The following is a 13,181-nucleotide window of genomic DNA, read 5'->3' on the forward strand; positions in this document are numbered from 1 at the left end:
ATTCTAGAGCTGGTCTGCGTTCTGTAGTGAGAGCGGCACTCGGCGTCAAGCTGAGCTCTGGAGGCAGGCCTTGCCTCCAAAATGGATGGGGCTCCAGAGCTTGTCTGAATTCTGGAGAGGGACCTGGTTGTAGCACTAGGGTGGAGTCTAGAACGGGACTCAGTCTCTGTGCCGGACTCCTCGCTGGAACCGGACCAGGCCCCAGGGTGGGGGTGGGGACTTGCGTGCAGCTGGGTTTTAGAGCAGCGCAGGGATCTAGGTGCGGCCTGAGGGGCAGCTCGCATCTGGGCTCGTGTGCAGGGCTGGGCTTGGGAGCCATCTTCCGATCCTGAGCTGGTGTGGCTACTGTTGCTGGCCTGTTTCAGTCTGACCTGGGCTCCAGAACGACTGGGAGTTCCTGCGCTAGACCGGGTGTCCAGGTGTGGCTGAGTCATGGGCTCGTCTTGAGTTCCAACATCTGACTGAGTTTTATGGCAGGGCTTGGTCATAGATCTGGGCTGGCTTCCAGAACTGGGCTTGATCTCAGAGCTGGGCTGTGTCTCAAAACTTATCTGGGCTCCAGACCTTAACTTGATTTCCAAGCTTGGTTTAGCTTCAGAGCTGTCTTGGGTTCTAGGAAAGGTCTGTGTTTGGGAGCTGGGTTGGGTCTCAGAACTGTATTGCATTCTAGCGATGAACTTTGTCTCAGGGTTGGCCTGAGGTCTAGAACAGGGCTTGGTCTCAGAGCTGGGCTTGGTCTCAGAACTAGTAGGGGTTCTAGAGGTGAACTTGCTCTCAGTACTGGCCGGGGCTCTGGAGGGGGGCTGGGTCTTTGAGCTGGGTTGGGTCTCAGAAGGGGATTGGGTTCCAGAGATGAACTCAGCCTCAGAGCTGGCCTGGAGTCTAGAGTAGGGCGTGGCCTCAGAGCTGGGATTGGTCTTGAAACTGGTAGGGGCTCTAGAAGTAAACTCGGTCCCAGAGCTGTCCTGGGCTCTAGAGTGAGGCTGGGTCTCAGATCTGGGCTGGGCTCTGGTGCAGAGCTGGGCTTCGGGAACTGGCCGGGAGGGCTGGGGCGGGGGGCTGGGCTCTGGGCTGGGGCTGCGCTCGGCCCGGGGGCAGACTAGCCACAGGCCTCCCTGGCCTCGCCGATGGCCGCCCACACCTCCACCACAAACTCGTCCGGGAAGGCGAACTCGCCCAAGACGGAGTCTAAATGGTGCGCAAACTCCTGGACGCTCTGCGTCTTCTTGGACGTGTCTACCATGGTGGATGCTGTGGGCCAAGCAGGAGGGAAGGCGGGTGAGGGTGCTCCTTGGGCCTCGACTTCCCCCTGGGGCCTCTGACTCCTCCCTGCGGCCTGCCCTCCCCCCAGGGTCCACCCGGCTTACCCTGGCGCCTTACCCAGCTCTGGGTCCCGAATGCCCATGTAACTCTCCAGCAGGTCGTCCACCCTCCGAGATGCCTCCTCCTCAAATTCGCTGGGCTGGAGGGAATAGAGGCGCACAGCAGAGGGTCAGAAGCCCGGGACCCCTCCAGCCAGCCCAGTGCCCCGCAGGCCCCGGCGCTATGGTGAGAGCAGAGCCTGGAGCCGGCGCACTGGGCCACCGCCTTGCAAAGAGGACCCATTCTGCAGGTGAGGGCGCAGGCTGGACGAGGGAGAAGGTCTTACCCAAGGTCCCACTGGGTCAGCCGAAAGCTCGCTCCAAGAGCCCCTTCACTCACCACTTCCTCCACTGTGGCAGCCCCCCCAGAACGAAGACGCAGGGTCTCCCTCCCACTGGTCACTTTTGCTTCCACGGGGCTTTTGCCGCTCCTGGTCCTCTGGCTGATGGTGTCTGGGGGGATGGGAGGGGCATGTGTTCTGGGCGGATCCACATCTGTGTAAGCACTCAGAAGCTACCCGCTGAGCCTTTCTAGAACCTTCTTATCCTCCAAAGCCCTCCCTACGTCCGTGAATGAATCTTCAGAGACCCTGCTTGAGAATCTATCCTTTCTTCCCCCAAATCTCCCTCCTCTTTTTATTTTTATTTTTTAATATTTTTTAAATAATCTCTGCTCCCAGCCTGGGGCTCGAATTCACGACCCCGAGATCAAGAGTCAGATGCTTCACCGACTGAGCCCCCAGGCGCCTCTAGAATGGTGCTTTTCGAAGAGAAGTCTGTGACCCGTCAGTGTGTGAGATAAGGGACGTGCTCTCCAGGAGGTTTTCTCCGCCTCAGCACCATTGACATCCGGGCAGCTCCTTCGCCGCCGCGGGGCGCGTCCCGCGTTCCGCAGGGTGTTGAGCAGGGCCCCTGGCTTTGCCCCGACAGAGGCCGATGGCACCCCGCAGCTGTAACACCCAAAATGTCTCCAGATACCGTGTCACTGGGGGGGGCGAAATCACCCGGCCCTGCCGCAGGGTTGAGAACCTCTGCTTTAGGAAGTAGACCCTCCCGTTTACAGCAAGACTTGCTCAAGGAAGGGACCAGCATGCCGCTTTCCATTCCGGCACCACCTTCTTACTTCATGATGGACTGGCCCTTTGAGTAGCGCTGTTCTCGGGCAAGAGGTTCTAGAAGCACCGGGGCACATCCGGAGGGAGGTCCCAGGGAGAATGGGACAGGGTGGCGTGGCAGGTCTGCGCGTCAGCACCACATCGGACTCCGAGAGCCACGCCCGAATGTTAGGAGGACTGAGTTCTAGACAAAGCCTTTTCTAGATCGACCCTCTGGCTACGGGAGGGTCTCAAGCAGTCCCTTCCAGAAAGAGTCGTTTTAAAAAAGAGGAGGATGGGGCGTCTGTCTGCTTCTCCCTCTCCCTCTGTCCCTCCCCACCGCTCATTCTCTCTCTCTCTCTCTCAAATAACCACAATCTTTGTTTAAAAAAAGCACATTCTAGAACTCACTTGGAAAAACATTCTCTAGAACCACGGCCTGAAAGTAGTACTCTAACAGCTCCTAGCCCGGTTACAAAATAGGGCCAGAGCCCTCCTCATCCTATCCCCATCTTTCCAAACTCCCCTGCTCCTATGCCTGGACTGACTCTAACAATCTAGAAACTACCTACCTATTCCTGATACAGTGCCAGAAGCTCCTGTCGTGTCACCAGAGGCATCTAGAACCTTCCATCCTGTCCCATCCCCCATCCTCCACTGGACTGGGCATCCAGAGAACCCGCTTCTGGAAGAGCTCCCTACCACCACCCCGCCTGCTCTCTGGACCCCAGGTGGCCCTTACCGAAGGCTCTCTTGGGCTGCACCAGGCGCAGGGTGAAGGGCTGGGACTTGGGCAGCTCCCGGAGCATCTTGGCTACCTCGTAGTGGCGGCAGCCGACGATCGAGTGGTCATTGATGGCCTCAATGCTGTCGCCCACGCACACCGCCTGGATCCGGTTGATGATGCTGCCCTCCTTGATCCTCTGTAGGGACCCAGAGTCACGGAGCCACCCCCGCCACCCCGCTCAGCTTTCCAGAGCCCAGGTTAGACCAGAGAGGGGCAGTGGCTCATCCCAGGTCCCCGAGCACCCAGGAAGTCGCCCGCCCTCCGTGGGCACCTTAATGAAGGCGTAGCCGGCCCCATTGTCCGTGATCGTCAGTCCCAGGGCGTCTTCGGTCTTAGTGACCTCCACCTCCTTGGTCTCGCCGCGCACGTGGGCAAAGATGAAGTCCTCCAACCCTATCTGGCCGCCCAGGAGTTTCTGCATGTCCACTTTGTGGCTGTTTAGGGTACAGAATAAGATCTGTCCCAAGGGGGGGGGGCAGAATTAATGACAGCGCTCATCGCCCTCTGTGCAGAACAACCGGGGTGATGGGTTCAGGAGCCTGAGAGGGAAACCGAGGCACAAAGAGGCATGAAACTGGCCTGGTCGCCCAGCACCGCGATCCCAGTCCACCGGAAAAGGCGGGGCGTGGGACCCTCAGAATGGGGCAGGGGGCAAGAAGGAGTCTGAGACCCTCGGAATGAGGAGCAGGGTGATAAGGGGGCTGTGGACAGGAAGAGACCCCTCCTTCACCCCTAGACTTTCAGTTTTAACCCGTTGGTGCCCCGACACGCCAGACCAACTTTTTCAGTCGATTCCGAATCTGCTGGCGCCCCCTGGGGGCTACGAGTCGTACAGCCCTGCAGCCCAGCCCCTGACCCCTGGGGCCTCCGACCTCGCCCCTGGAAGGGGGCTGCCTGGAACCCCGGCCCCCAGCGGCACCCAGGAACCACAGAGGCGCTTACCCGAGGGCTGGGATCCACTCTTGGCTGGTTCAGCGCAGTGGGCTCCCGGACAGTCTAAGGATCCGCTAACCCTAACCCGGGTTCCTCTTTTGCGCAGGGCGTGCGAAGAGGGTCTCTAGGGTATGGGCACCCCAGGATCCGAGAGGTGTGTCTCTGAGAGCTGGTGATCGGATCCCCTCCATCCGAGGAGGGGGGATCCGGCGCCCCCAGTCCCTGGCTCCAGGCTCCACCCCTATCGTCTGTCAGATGGGTGGGCCTCCAGCGCGGGGAGGGGGGCGGGGGTTCGGGGGTCCTCACCTCTGTGGGCGCGATCCCGAAGGCCTCGGCGATCTTGGCGTAGAGCTCACGGACGTTGGTGAAGCCCTCGATTTTGCCCGTGGGGCTGCCGTGCGCCAGCTGCGTGCGGAAGACCAGGCGCGGACGGGCGCGGGGCGCGGCTGGGGGCTCCGCGGGCGAAGGCGGGGGCGCGGACGGGCGTGGGGCCTCGGCGCCCCGGGTCTCCTGGGCCGCTGCGCTCTCCATGGCGGGAGGAGCTGGGCCACCCCGGCCACCGCCACGGCCGTCGCCGCCGGATCCGCCGCTTCCTGCAGCCTCCCCTCCCCCCGGCCCAGGGCGCGACAGCCGAGCCGCTGGGGTAAGGGGATCCGGGAATCTGAGCCGCCCTGGAAGGCGACACCGCAGGCTGCGGAGGGGGCTCCGGCTCCAGGTGTCCGGGCCCTGCCAGGGCCAGCTGCGCGCTCCCGGGGGACCCCGGGCAGTCCTCCGGGGCCTGAGGTGCAGACTGGGGCAGGGGGTGAGGGGAAACAGGGATCACCAATGAGGACGAAAACAGCAGAGCGTGGCGAGCGCTCACTATCTGCTAGGCGCGCTCATTTAATCCTTGCGACAACCCTAGAAGGGGACAGGACAGGTACCCTGGGATAACCTCAGCCACACCCTGTCCCTGCTCGGCCACAGCCTTCCAGGGCCTCGTCTTCCCCTGGGGTAGAAGCCCAAATCCTCCCCGAGGCCCACCAGACCTGCCTAGACCCGTCTCCACCCTCCCCTCCTCCCCATCTCCCCCTTGCTCCCAGACTGCTCCTGCCAAACGGCCTCTTCGCCTTTTCTCTAATGCCAGGCTGGGTCCTGCCCCAGGGCCTTTGCACATGCTGTTCTTTCAGCCTGAATGCCATCTCCCAGTCATCCAGTCTTTCCCTCCCTCACCTCCATCAGCTCCTTGCTCAAATGTTGCCTCCTCCTTCCACCTCTCAATCTCTTTTCCCAGATTTTTCTGCCTGGTATCGAGCACTACCTGATAGATCGGCTGTTCTACTTACTCATCTTGTATCCTGGCTGTCCCCACCACTAGAATGTCAGCTGCAGGAGCGCAGGGGCTCCGGTCTCTTTTTCCCCCTGCCGTATCCCTGTGCCCCGCGCCTGGCAGACAGAAGGCACTGAGGCAACCTTTGGTGAGGAAATGAATGGACCCCCAGGTTAGAGATGAAGAAGGAGGGAAGGAGGCAGTGGGCACCAGGAAGCATCTGTAAGAACCCGCTGGGACCAGAACACCGAGGCATCCAACAAGAGGAATTTGGGCTCTTATAATAAACAGCAATGGAATGCCATATAGTGGCGCAAAAGAGGGGCCTCCCGCCTTGGAAGAATCTCAGAAACCAAGTGCTAATGGAAAAAGGCAAGTTGCAGAAGGCTTTGGACACTGTAAAGATGTTATGTCAAGTTTAAAAGCCTGCAAAACATGACACATATTGTGACATAGATGAGCCTTGAAATCACGACGCTCAGGGAGGGAACCAGACACGGAAGGCCACACGGCGTGTGAGTCCATTTATGTGAAACGTCCAGAACAGGCTCCTCCACGGACGGGAAGTGGATTCGTTTCTGCCAGGGGCTGAGGGAGGCGGAGGGGCGGCGACTGCTAAGGGGTACAGGGTTTCTCTTTGGGGCGACGAAAATGTTCTGGAATTAGATTTGTTGATGGTTGCACAACTTCGTAAATATACTAGAAACCGCAGAATTGTACACTTTAAAGCCTTTAAAAACTGAACAAAAAAGCCAAACCCCTCTTTTGGGAAGACATGTGCTTAAAGTAGATAAAGACGCGGCTGATAAACCCCAAATTTGGGATGGGGGGGTACCGTGCCGGTGGGGGGAGGACAAGGGATCTGGGGGGGGGGAAGGTGGCAATATCTGGTCGTGTTAGTCTCCCGGGGCTGCCGTAACAAAGCCCCACAAGCTGGGGGGGCTTAAACAACAGGGATTTACTCTCTCTCTCGGTTCTGGGGGCCCCGAAGTGTGACGTCAGCTTGTCAGCAAGACCGTGCTCCCTCCGAGACCTGGGTAGAGCCGGTCCCTGCACGCCGTAGCTTCTGCTGGTGCCTGGTCGAAAGCTTATGTTATTCCCATTTCTGCCTCGTGGTCACATGGCTGTCTCCTGTCTGTGTCCGAATCTTCATCTTCTTATAAGGACACCAGTCATATTGGATCAGGGGCCCACCCTACTCTGGGATGACCTCATCCTAACTAATTATATCCGCAATGACCCTATTTCCAAATAAGGTCACATTCTGAGGACTGGGGTTTCAGGCTTCAGTGTGTCTTTTGAGGGGACATGATTCAACAACCCGTTACGGGCGTTTGTCAAATTATTCTCCAAAAATTTTAAGATGTCTTAAATATTGCATTACACGAAAAGTCACAGAGAGGACTCCTCAGTAAGCCAAGCGCAGGATTCCCATAGGACCAGCCAACCCGCTCCGGGGAGCCACCCCGCGGAACTGAAAGCAGGTGATCAAGCCCCTGTACAGGCATCACAGCAGGACTCACAGGAGCCAACAGGTGGAATCAACCGCGATGTCTGCCAGCAGGTGGAGGGATAAACACAATGGGGTCCGTCCACACATCGGACTATTTCTGAGTCACGAAAAAGAGCGAGGCGCCCACCTGCGCTGCCCAGGGACGGACCCCGAGCCCACGATGCTCAGGGAGGGAACCAGACACAGAAGGCCCCACGGCGTGTGAGTCCACGTGTGTGACACGCCCAGAACAGGCTCCTCCAGACAGAAGGGGGTTAGTGGTTGCCAGGCACCGGGGAAGGGCAGGCCTGGGACACCCAGCAGGGGCGTCTTGGGGGCCCTGGGCACATCTTCTAGCGCACCTCCCACCCCCCCCCAAAAATTCACAAGCTTGGAAATTCAAATTCTACTTTATTTAAAAAGTCCAGATTGAGCAAAGGCAGAGCTGCCTCGGCAAGAGTCCCTCAGCCGGATGAGGGAAGGGCGGTCAGTACCAGCCCCCCACCCCGATTCTGGGGTGCAGAAATCTGAGGGCCACCAGCAGACGGCCCCGCCCCGAGTATGAGAGCATGTCCCTGCAGCATGCCTGCCGGGGGTGGGGGTCACCTGTGGTGAGCACCTGCTGGGGGTCCCGGCGCGTCAGGTGTGGGGTTTTACCCTGTCCCCGGGCCGGTCCTCGGGCCGGGTGTAGCAGGTATAACCCTCCCCACACTGGGCGTGCCAGAGGCTGTGGGTCCCCTTGTGTCCCGTGTTCCGCAGCCCGTGTGTCACTCCCATGTCCCTGTAGTGTGATGTGTAAGGGGAGCGGGCCTTGCTGGGCCTCGGGGTTCTAGGCGTGGCATTTACAGCAGGTGACTTTTCGGGGTTCAGGGTGCTGGGGGAATTGAAAGCTAGAGGGATGCTGTAGAAATTTAATTTTAGGGGGGCTGGAGCCCCCAAGGTGCAGGATTGGGCATGGCCCCAAAAGGTGGACCCCCAATCCTCCTCCATGGGGCGGAGAAGGGGCCATGACCAAAGCTTGGTCTTCTCTGGATCCGTGGGGTGGCAGACACCCTCATAGGTGCTCACTGTGACAGGAGAGAAGAAGGGAGTCATGACAGGGAACCCCCATCATTTATCAGCCCTGACCCCCAGGATGAGGATCACCATAGGCCACCAACCCTCCGTTCTTCCAAACAGATGCCACAGTGGGGGCCAGGAGTCCATCCCACCTAACCCGAGCAGCTGGAAGCCACCCTGAAAAGCCCAGGAGCAGCTGTGGGGAAGATCTAGTCCCCCCAGTGGATCCCACTGGCCAAGACGGATGGGCATATCCCACCCAGCAGCATTCATAAAGCCCCCGATCTGATCAGCGCCCCCAGCGGTCCAGCCACTGGCCGCCCGCATCAAATAAGCCCCACCTGGTAGATCCCGCGTGGGCGGTGGCCTCGGAATAAGATCCCGCAGCCAGATCCGACCTGGCAGCGCCCAAACTCCGGGAACCCCATCAGAGGATGAAATCCGGTCTAGCCCCAGGCAGCCCCCCAACCCCCGCACAGGGCGGCCCCACTCGGGCCAAGCAGAGCCCGGGCGCAACCCGCCCCGGCACACACCTGGCGACCTGGGCCAGAATCTCCTTGATGCGAACGATGAGCTTCTCGTGCTGGGCGGGGTCGCGCTCGATGGCGCCGTGCAGCCGAGCCATGTAGAAGTCCAGGGTGCCGAGGGTGGGCGTCTCTCCCGTGCCTGGAGAGGGCAGGGACCGGTCACCGGAGCCCAGCGGGGGAGTCGACGCAGCCGGGACTCCGCAGGAGCAGCGGTCAGAGGGTGGGGGGCCTGAAAGGGCAGGGTCCCGGGGAGGGGGCCAGAGGCGCGACGCGTCCGTGGGGCGGGGTGGGGGATCAGGACGTCTAGACCCGGAAAAGCCAAGGTCAGCTGTGGGCAGGGGCAGAAGACGGAAAGTGGCTACGGCGAGGCCGTGGGGGGCGGGTGTGGAGGTGGGGGGGGATTACAAATTGGGGAGGAAGAAGTAGCCAAGGTCAGCTGAGGCCAGAGCGCAGAAGGCCAGGGAGGAGGGCATCACGGACAGGACCGGCGCGGGCATGGGTCAGAGAAGGCGGGCGCGTGCTCTGCTCACGATGGGGAGGGGTCATTCGGAGCAGGAGTCGCATGGCCGGGGGCGTGGTAGCCCAGGGTTTGCGGTGTAGCGGTCCAGGCTCGAAGCGGGGGCGGGGCCAGGAGGTGGAGGGGGCGGGGCAGGGCAGGGCGGAGCTCGCCAGATACTGGGTGCAGGGCTGGGTGGTCCGGCCGGCGGAGTGGGCGGGGCCCGGCGGCCGGGGGCGGGGGCGGGGCGGGGCCTCCGCACCCGGCACCGGCAGCGAGGCGAAGCTGGCGGTGAGCGCCTGGCGCACGGCCTGGAGCTGCTGCTGCAGCGCCAGCGTCCGCCGCTCCTCCAGCGCCAGCTCCTGTTCCAGGCGCTCCCGCGCGCTGCTCATGCTCTGCGTGTGCCTCTGCAGCACGGCGTTCTGCTCCTCGAAGGCCACGTTCATCTTGCGCAGGCGCCGCAGCTCTGCCTCCCGCGCTGCAGCGTGGGGGAGCAGATTAGAGCCTGCCGCTTCCTCCCTGCCCTCTGCCCTTTTGCCTTAGCTGTGTGTCCCCCACCAGGCTGGCTGTCACTGCTCTGCCTCCAGCCCACACCTTGGCTCCGGCTGGGCGCCTCTGCTTTTCTGAGCGGTCAGTTCCCCCCACCCGCCACCTCTGGCCTTGGCACCCTTTTTAGCCCACACACTCTCCCAACACCCGCTTCCCCCAGAACCCCTGGTCAGTGCTCACCTTTGTTTTGGTCCAAGAACTCTTCGGTGAAGATGGGAACGTCGAAGGTGGAGAAGCCATCACAGTCCCCACCCTGGGACGACAGGACAAGGTGACAAATTTTGGGGGGGCAGCCAAAACCCCTCTGGGACGTCCCTCAAGCTTGGGAGGGATTCCTCTGGCCATCTGGGTCGAAGTCCTTTTAACAACATTCCCACGATGTGGCTGCCCCACGGCTGCTTGCACACTTGGAGGAGGGGCGCTCACTTCCTCCGTGAGAGTTGGGTCTGGCTCACCCAGGGGTTAAAGACCTCCAGACCTTTCTCAAAACCCCAGCCATGGTCCTTGGAGGAAGAGTACTTACCTTGTGTCCATTCAAGAGGGTATTCATGAGCCCAGAGCCCGAGTCTTCTGGTGGGGGAGGGAGGAGGGCAGGATCAGCCTGGCAGGTCTTCCCTGAGCCCACACAGTGCTTTGCAACGGCCGCCCCCCTGCCAGGATTACCCTTCCCCCACCTAGTCAGCCCTACCCGTTCCTGGGGCAGGCTCCTGCCTAGGCTCCCCAGTGTGTGTGCCCCCATGTCAGCACTGCTCAGCCCTGCTCACTCACAGCTGTCTGGTTAGGTGTCTCTCATCTTCATGGGACCGGGAGTCCCATGGAGGAGGCCGGGTGGTCCGCCCAGATCACCAGTCCCAGAGCCCGCACCCAGCTGCCTGGGGGCTGGATCCCTTCGCACCTTTCTTGATCTTCTTTTCCTGGATCTTCTCCGTGCACATCTTGTAGGCTTCGGACTGCTGGTAGGCACGCAGCTCCTTCATGTACTGCTGCTTCTCCCGCTCGGCCTCATCCAGGTACCGCTGGTGGGGGCAGCGGAAGGCGTGGCTCAGCCCAGGGGCGGGGCGGGGGGGGGACGACTCCACGGCCAACACCCCATCTCTAACACTCAGCTCACTATGCCTCACCTTCCCATAGCTCCCTACTGTCCCTGGAGACAAAACCCACCTCCTGGGCCTGCTGCTCAGCGCACCTCCCCAAACTCCCACAGTTATAACTTCTCCTTGTTGTCTGACGACAGGCTCCCAGCCCCGGGCTGGACTGCCCTCCCGCACCCATTACGCTTGCTGCAATCCCACTTAGAGGGTACAAACTAGCGGTCTGTTTTGTTTCCTTGGTATTTTTGCAATTTTAAGTTAATTACCAGATTTGAAAATCGGAAGGGATCCCATAAAAATCTGGCCTCCACCCCTACTTCTTTACATCTATCCATGTTGGTTATTAAGTTTTACGTTGATTCTTGCCTATTGCTACCCTCCCCTCGCTTCAGCCTGCTGGGGAGAGCTCATGGGTGGTCAGTTCTCCAGGAGGGAGCAAGGACCCTCCACATTCTGTCTTTTGGGGGATGTGGCTGTAGGGCAGTGTCCGAGTGGGTCGGGGCAAGGTCAGTGGTCCTGGGCCAGCCCCCTCGGTGCACACCTGCTTCTCCGCCGGCTGCAGCTTGCTCCACTCGGCACCGAGCATCTTGGTGATCTCGGGAAAGGGCAGATCTGGGTGGCGCGTGCGAATCTGCTCACGCCGCTCGTTCAGGAAGCGCACGTAGCCGGTGACCGGTGCCTTGGGCCCATTTGGCAGGATCTTCTTCCGCTTCTTGCCCTTGGGCCAGCCGCGCTTCTTCACAGGCTGCAGTACCGAACCGCGCCATTGGGAGGGGCTTAGAGGGCTGGGCGGGGCCTATCCAGGAGCCAGGGCCCAGAAGTCCTGTAGGTATGGCCCGGTCAAGGGGCAGGATTGGGAGAGGGCGGGGTTCGGAGGTCCCGGGCACGTGGCACCTGGGACCCGGTTAAGCCCAGGGATGGGGCTGGCTTGTGGGCGTGGTCTCGGGCGTGGGCGTGGGTTCTATGCTGGAGGAGGGGCCCACAGGACGATGGGAAGGTGCCTCCCACAGGGCACTGGGCGGAGCTGGAATGGGCGATGGGCGGGGCCTGGGCTTAGTGGCAGGGGAGCTCTTGGGGGCGTGGCATGCGGCACGGGGCGGGGCCTCAGCTCCGGGAGGAAAATCGGGGCTGTGGGCGGAGCCACAGCGAATTCAAATCTAACCCGGGGTGGAGCTTCCAGGCTACGGGCGAGCCCCAGAACCTCCCCCACTACAGTCCAGGGTCCTGTGACTCACCTCCTCCTCGTGGGACCCCTTCTCGCCGGCCCGGGGGCCCTCGCCGCGCTCTTGCTTGACAGCCACCACGAAGCCCCCATGCTGTCCCGGAGCCTTGCCGCCCGCCGGCCTGGAGCCACGGGACGCCAGGGTCACCCCCAACCTCACCTCCATCCCCGACCGCGGAGCTGGCACGGAGGGGGCCTGAGACCTGGGAGCAGGGGTCTGCGGGGGTCATTATCCGCGGGACGAGGCAGGAGCACTAGGGGGGCCGATAGGGACCCCTGGGAGGAACTGGGCCGGGGAGTAGGGGGGGAAGAGGCCGCTGGGGAAGGTCCTGCCCCGGCTGTGTGGGGGGTCAAGACCCTGGGGGGGCGGGGGGCGAGTAGCTCCGACAGGGCGGGCGGGGGCTGGGCTGTAGCCCCGAGTGGGCTGGGGGAGGGGATGTCGCACTCACGCGGCGGCCGCGCCGGGCTGCTTGGAGCCGTGGGACATGGCCGCTCCCGGCCCCACCTGGAAGGCAGACGCGTGGCCGAGTGAGGGGCGCCCGAGCCGCCGACGGGGTGGCCCGGCGGGGGAGCCCCGGAATGCCGGGCCCGGGGTGTTTGGGGGGGCCGGATCCAGGGGCGGGGAGGCCCTCGAGGGCGGGCGCCCCAGGGATCCTTTGTTGGGCGATCGCCCCCCGGAAGGGCCGGGCCCACCCTCCCCCGGTCCGGGAGGGGCCCCTCCCCGGCCCCAGGACCCCCGCGCCCCCACCCCTTCGCAGGGCCCCGAGTTCCGCGGCTGTTTTCACCTCCAAAGAAACTTTCCCGGACCTCTCCGCTGCTGCGACGCTCCAACCAACCGCCCCGAGCCCGCCCCTGCCGCTCGCCCCGCCCCCGGCATGCTAATACGGCCTCGGCGAAATGTCGGATTGGGTGCGGTCTTTCCCTGGGGCGTGACCATGCAGATGAAGGTTGGCGCGCCGGCCGGCGATTGGCTGGGGCAACCACTGGGCCGCGTGGGAGGTGGATAGGGAAGGCTGCGGGCGGGTGCGTCAAGTTCGGCTGCGCTCGGCCGCTCTCGGGACCAATCAGGGTGCTTTGAGGCCTCGCCGGGCGGAGCCCCTTAAAGGGCCAGTAGGCGCGGCTCGGACTCCTCTTCTCCGGGTGAAGGCGAGACTCCCCGCCCCTGCGGGATGCCGGGACCTGCAAGGCCAGATCGGGCCCCTCCCCAGTTGCCATGGGGATGGCGGCCGGTTGCTAGGAAAGAGGGTTAAGGTCCTTCCGC

The 13,181-nt window shown here is 62.2% G+C and overlaps 2 protein-coding genes across 3 annotated transcripts; both read right to left on the bottom strand.

The window, feature by feature from the left end:
* Positions 1-948: 948 nt before the first annotated feature.
* On the bottom strand, positions 949-4,748 carry LOC103681823 (PDZ domain-containing protein GIPC3). The gene is made up of 6 exons (XM_040629601.1): positions 4,482-4,748; positions 3,514-3,699; positions 3,198-3,378; positions 1,702-1,814; positions 1,381-1,462; positions 949-1,251 (listed from the first exon to the last, which is right to left on the bottom strand). The coding sequence occupies exons 1-6, from the start codon at positions 4,704-4,706 to the stop codon at positions 1,100-1,102; spliced, it is 939 nt and encodes a 312-aa protein (XP_040485535.1). The 5' UTR covers positions 4,707-4,748; the 3' UTR covers positions 949-1,099.
* Positions 4,749-7,370: 2,622 nt separating this feature from the next.
* On the bottom strand, positions 7,371-12,791 carry HMG20B (high mobility group 20B). Of its 2 annotated transcripts, none has more exons than XM_040629603.1 (10): positions 12,706-12,791; positions 12,370-12,425; positions 11,934-12,042; positions 11,240-11,443; positions 10,503-10,623; positions 10,131-10,174; positions 9,788-9,860; positions 9,321-9,536; positions 8,569-8,701; positions 7,371-8,043 (listed from the first exon to the last, which is right to left on the bottom strand). In XM_040629603.1, exons 2-10 carry the CDS (start codon positions 12,405-12,407, stop codon positions 8,031-8,033), a joined length of 951 nt encoding a protein of 316 aa, XP_040485537.1. In that variant the 5' UTR covers positions 12,408-12,425; positions 12,706-12,791; the 3' UTR covers positions 7,371-8,030. The 2 variants fall into 2 exon arrangements, with proteins under 2 accessions (XP_040485537.1, XP_040485536.1); XM_040629602.1 differs by having other exon boundaries at positions 10,131-10,177.
* Positions 12,792-13,181: the final 390 nt, after the last annotated feature.

Source organism: Ursus maritimus, unplaced genomic scaffold (genome assembly GCF_017311325.1).
Source record: "Ursus maritimus isolate PB19 unplaced genomic scaffold, ASM1731132v1 scaffold_14, whole genome shotgun sequence".
NCBI lineage: Eukaryota > Metazoa > Chordata > Mammalia > Carnivora > Ursidae > Ursus > Ursus maritimus.

Bases quoted from the DNA above. Each gene is read 5' to 3' on its own strand.
- LOC103681823 (XM_040629601.1), bottom strand. From the start codon at position 4,706: ATGGAGAGCGCAGCGGCCCAGGAGACCCGGGGCGCCGAGGCCCCACGC. The intron at 3,700-4,481 runs GTGAGGACCCCC...CCCTTGGGACAG, and splicing joins TCGGGATCGCGCCCACAGAG to ATCTTATTCTGTACCCTAAA. The intron at 1,252-1,380 runs GTAAGGCGCCAG...CTTGGCCCACAG, and splicing joins CATTCGGGACCCAGAGCTGG to CATCCACCATGGTAGACACG.
- HMG20B (XM_040629602.1), bottom strand. From the start codon at position 12,407: ATGTCCCACGGCTCCAAGCAGCCCGGCGCGGCCGCCGC. The intron at 11,444-11,933 runs GTGAGTCACAGG...TCGGTACTGCAG, and splicing joins AGGGGTCCCACGAGGAGGAG to CCTGTGAAGAAGCGCGGCTG. The intron at 8,702-9,320 runs GTGCGGAGGCCC...TGCCCTCTCCAG, and splicing joins CGCCTCGCTGCCGGTGCCGG to GCACGGGAGAGACGCCCACC.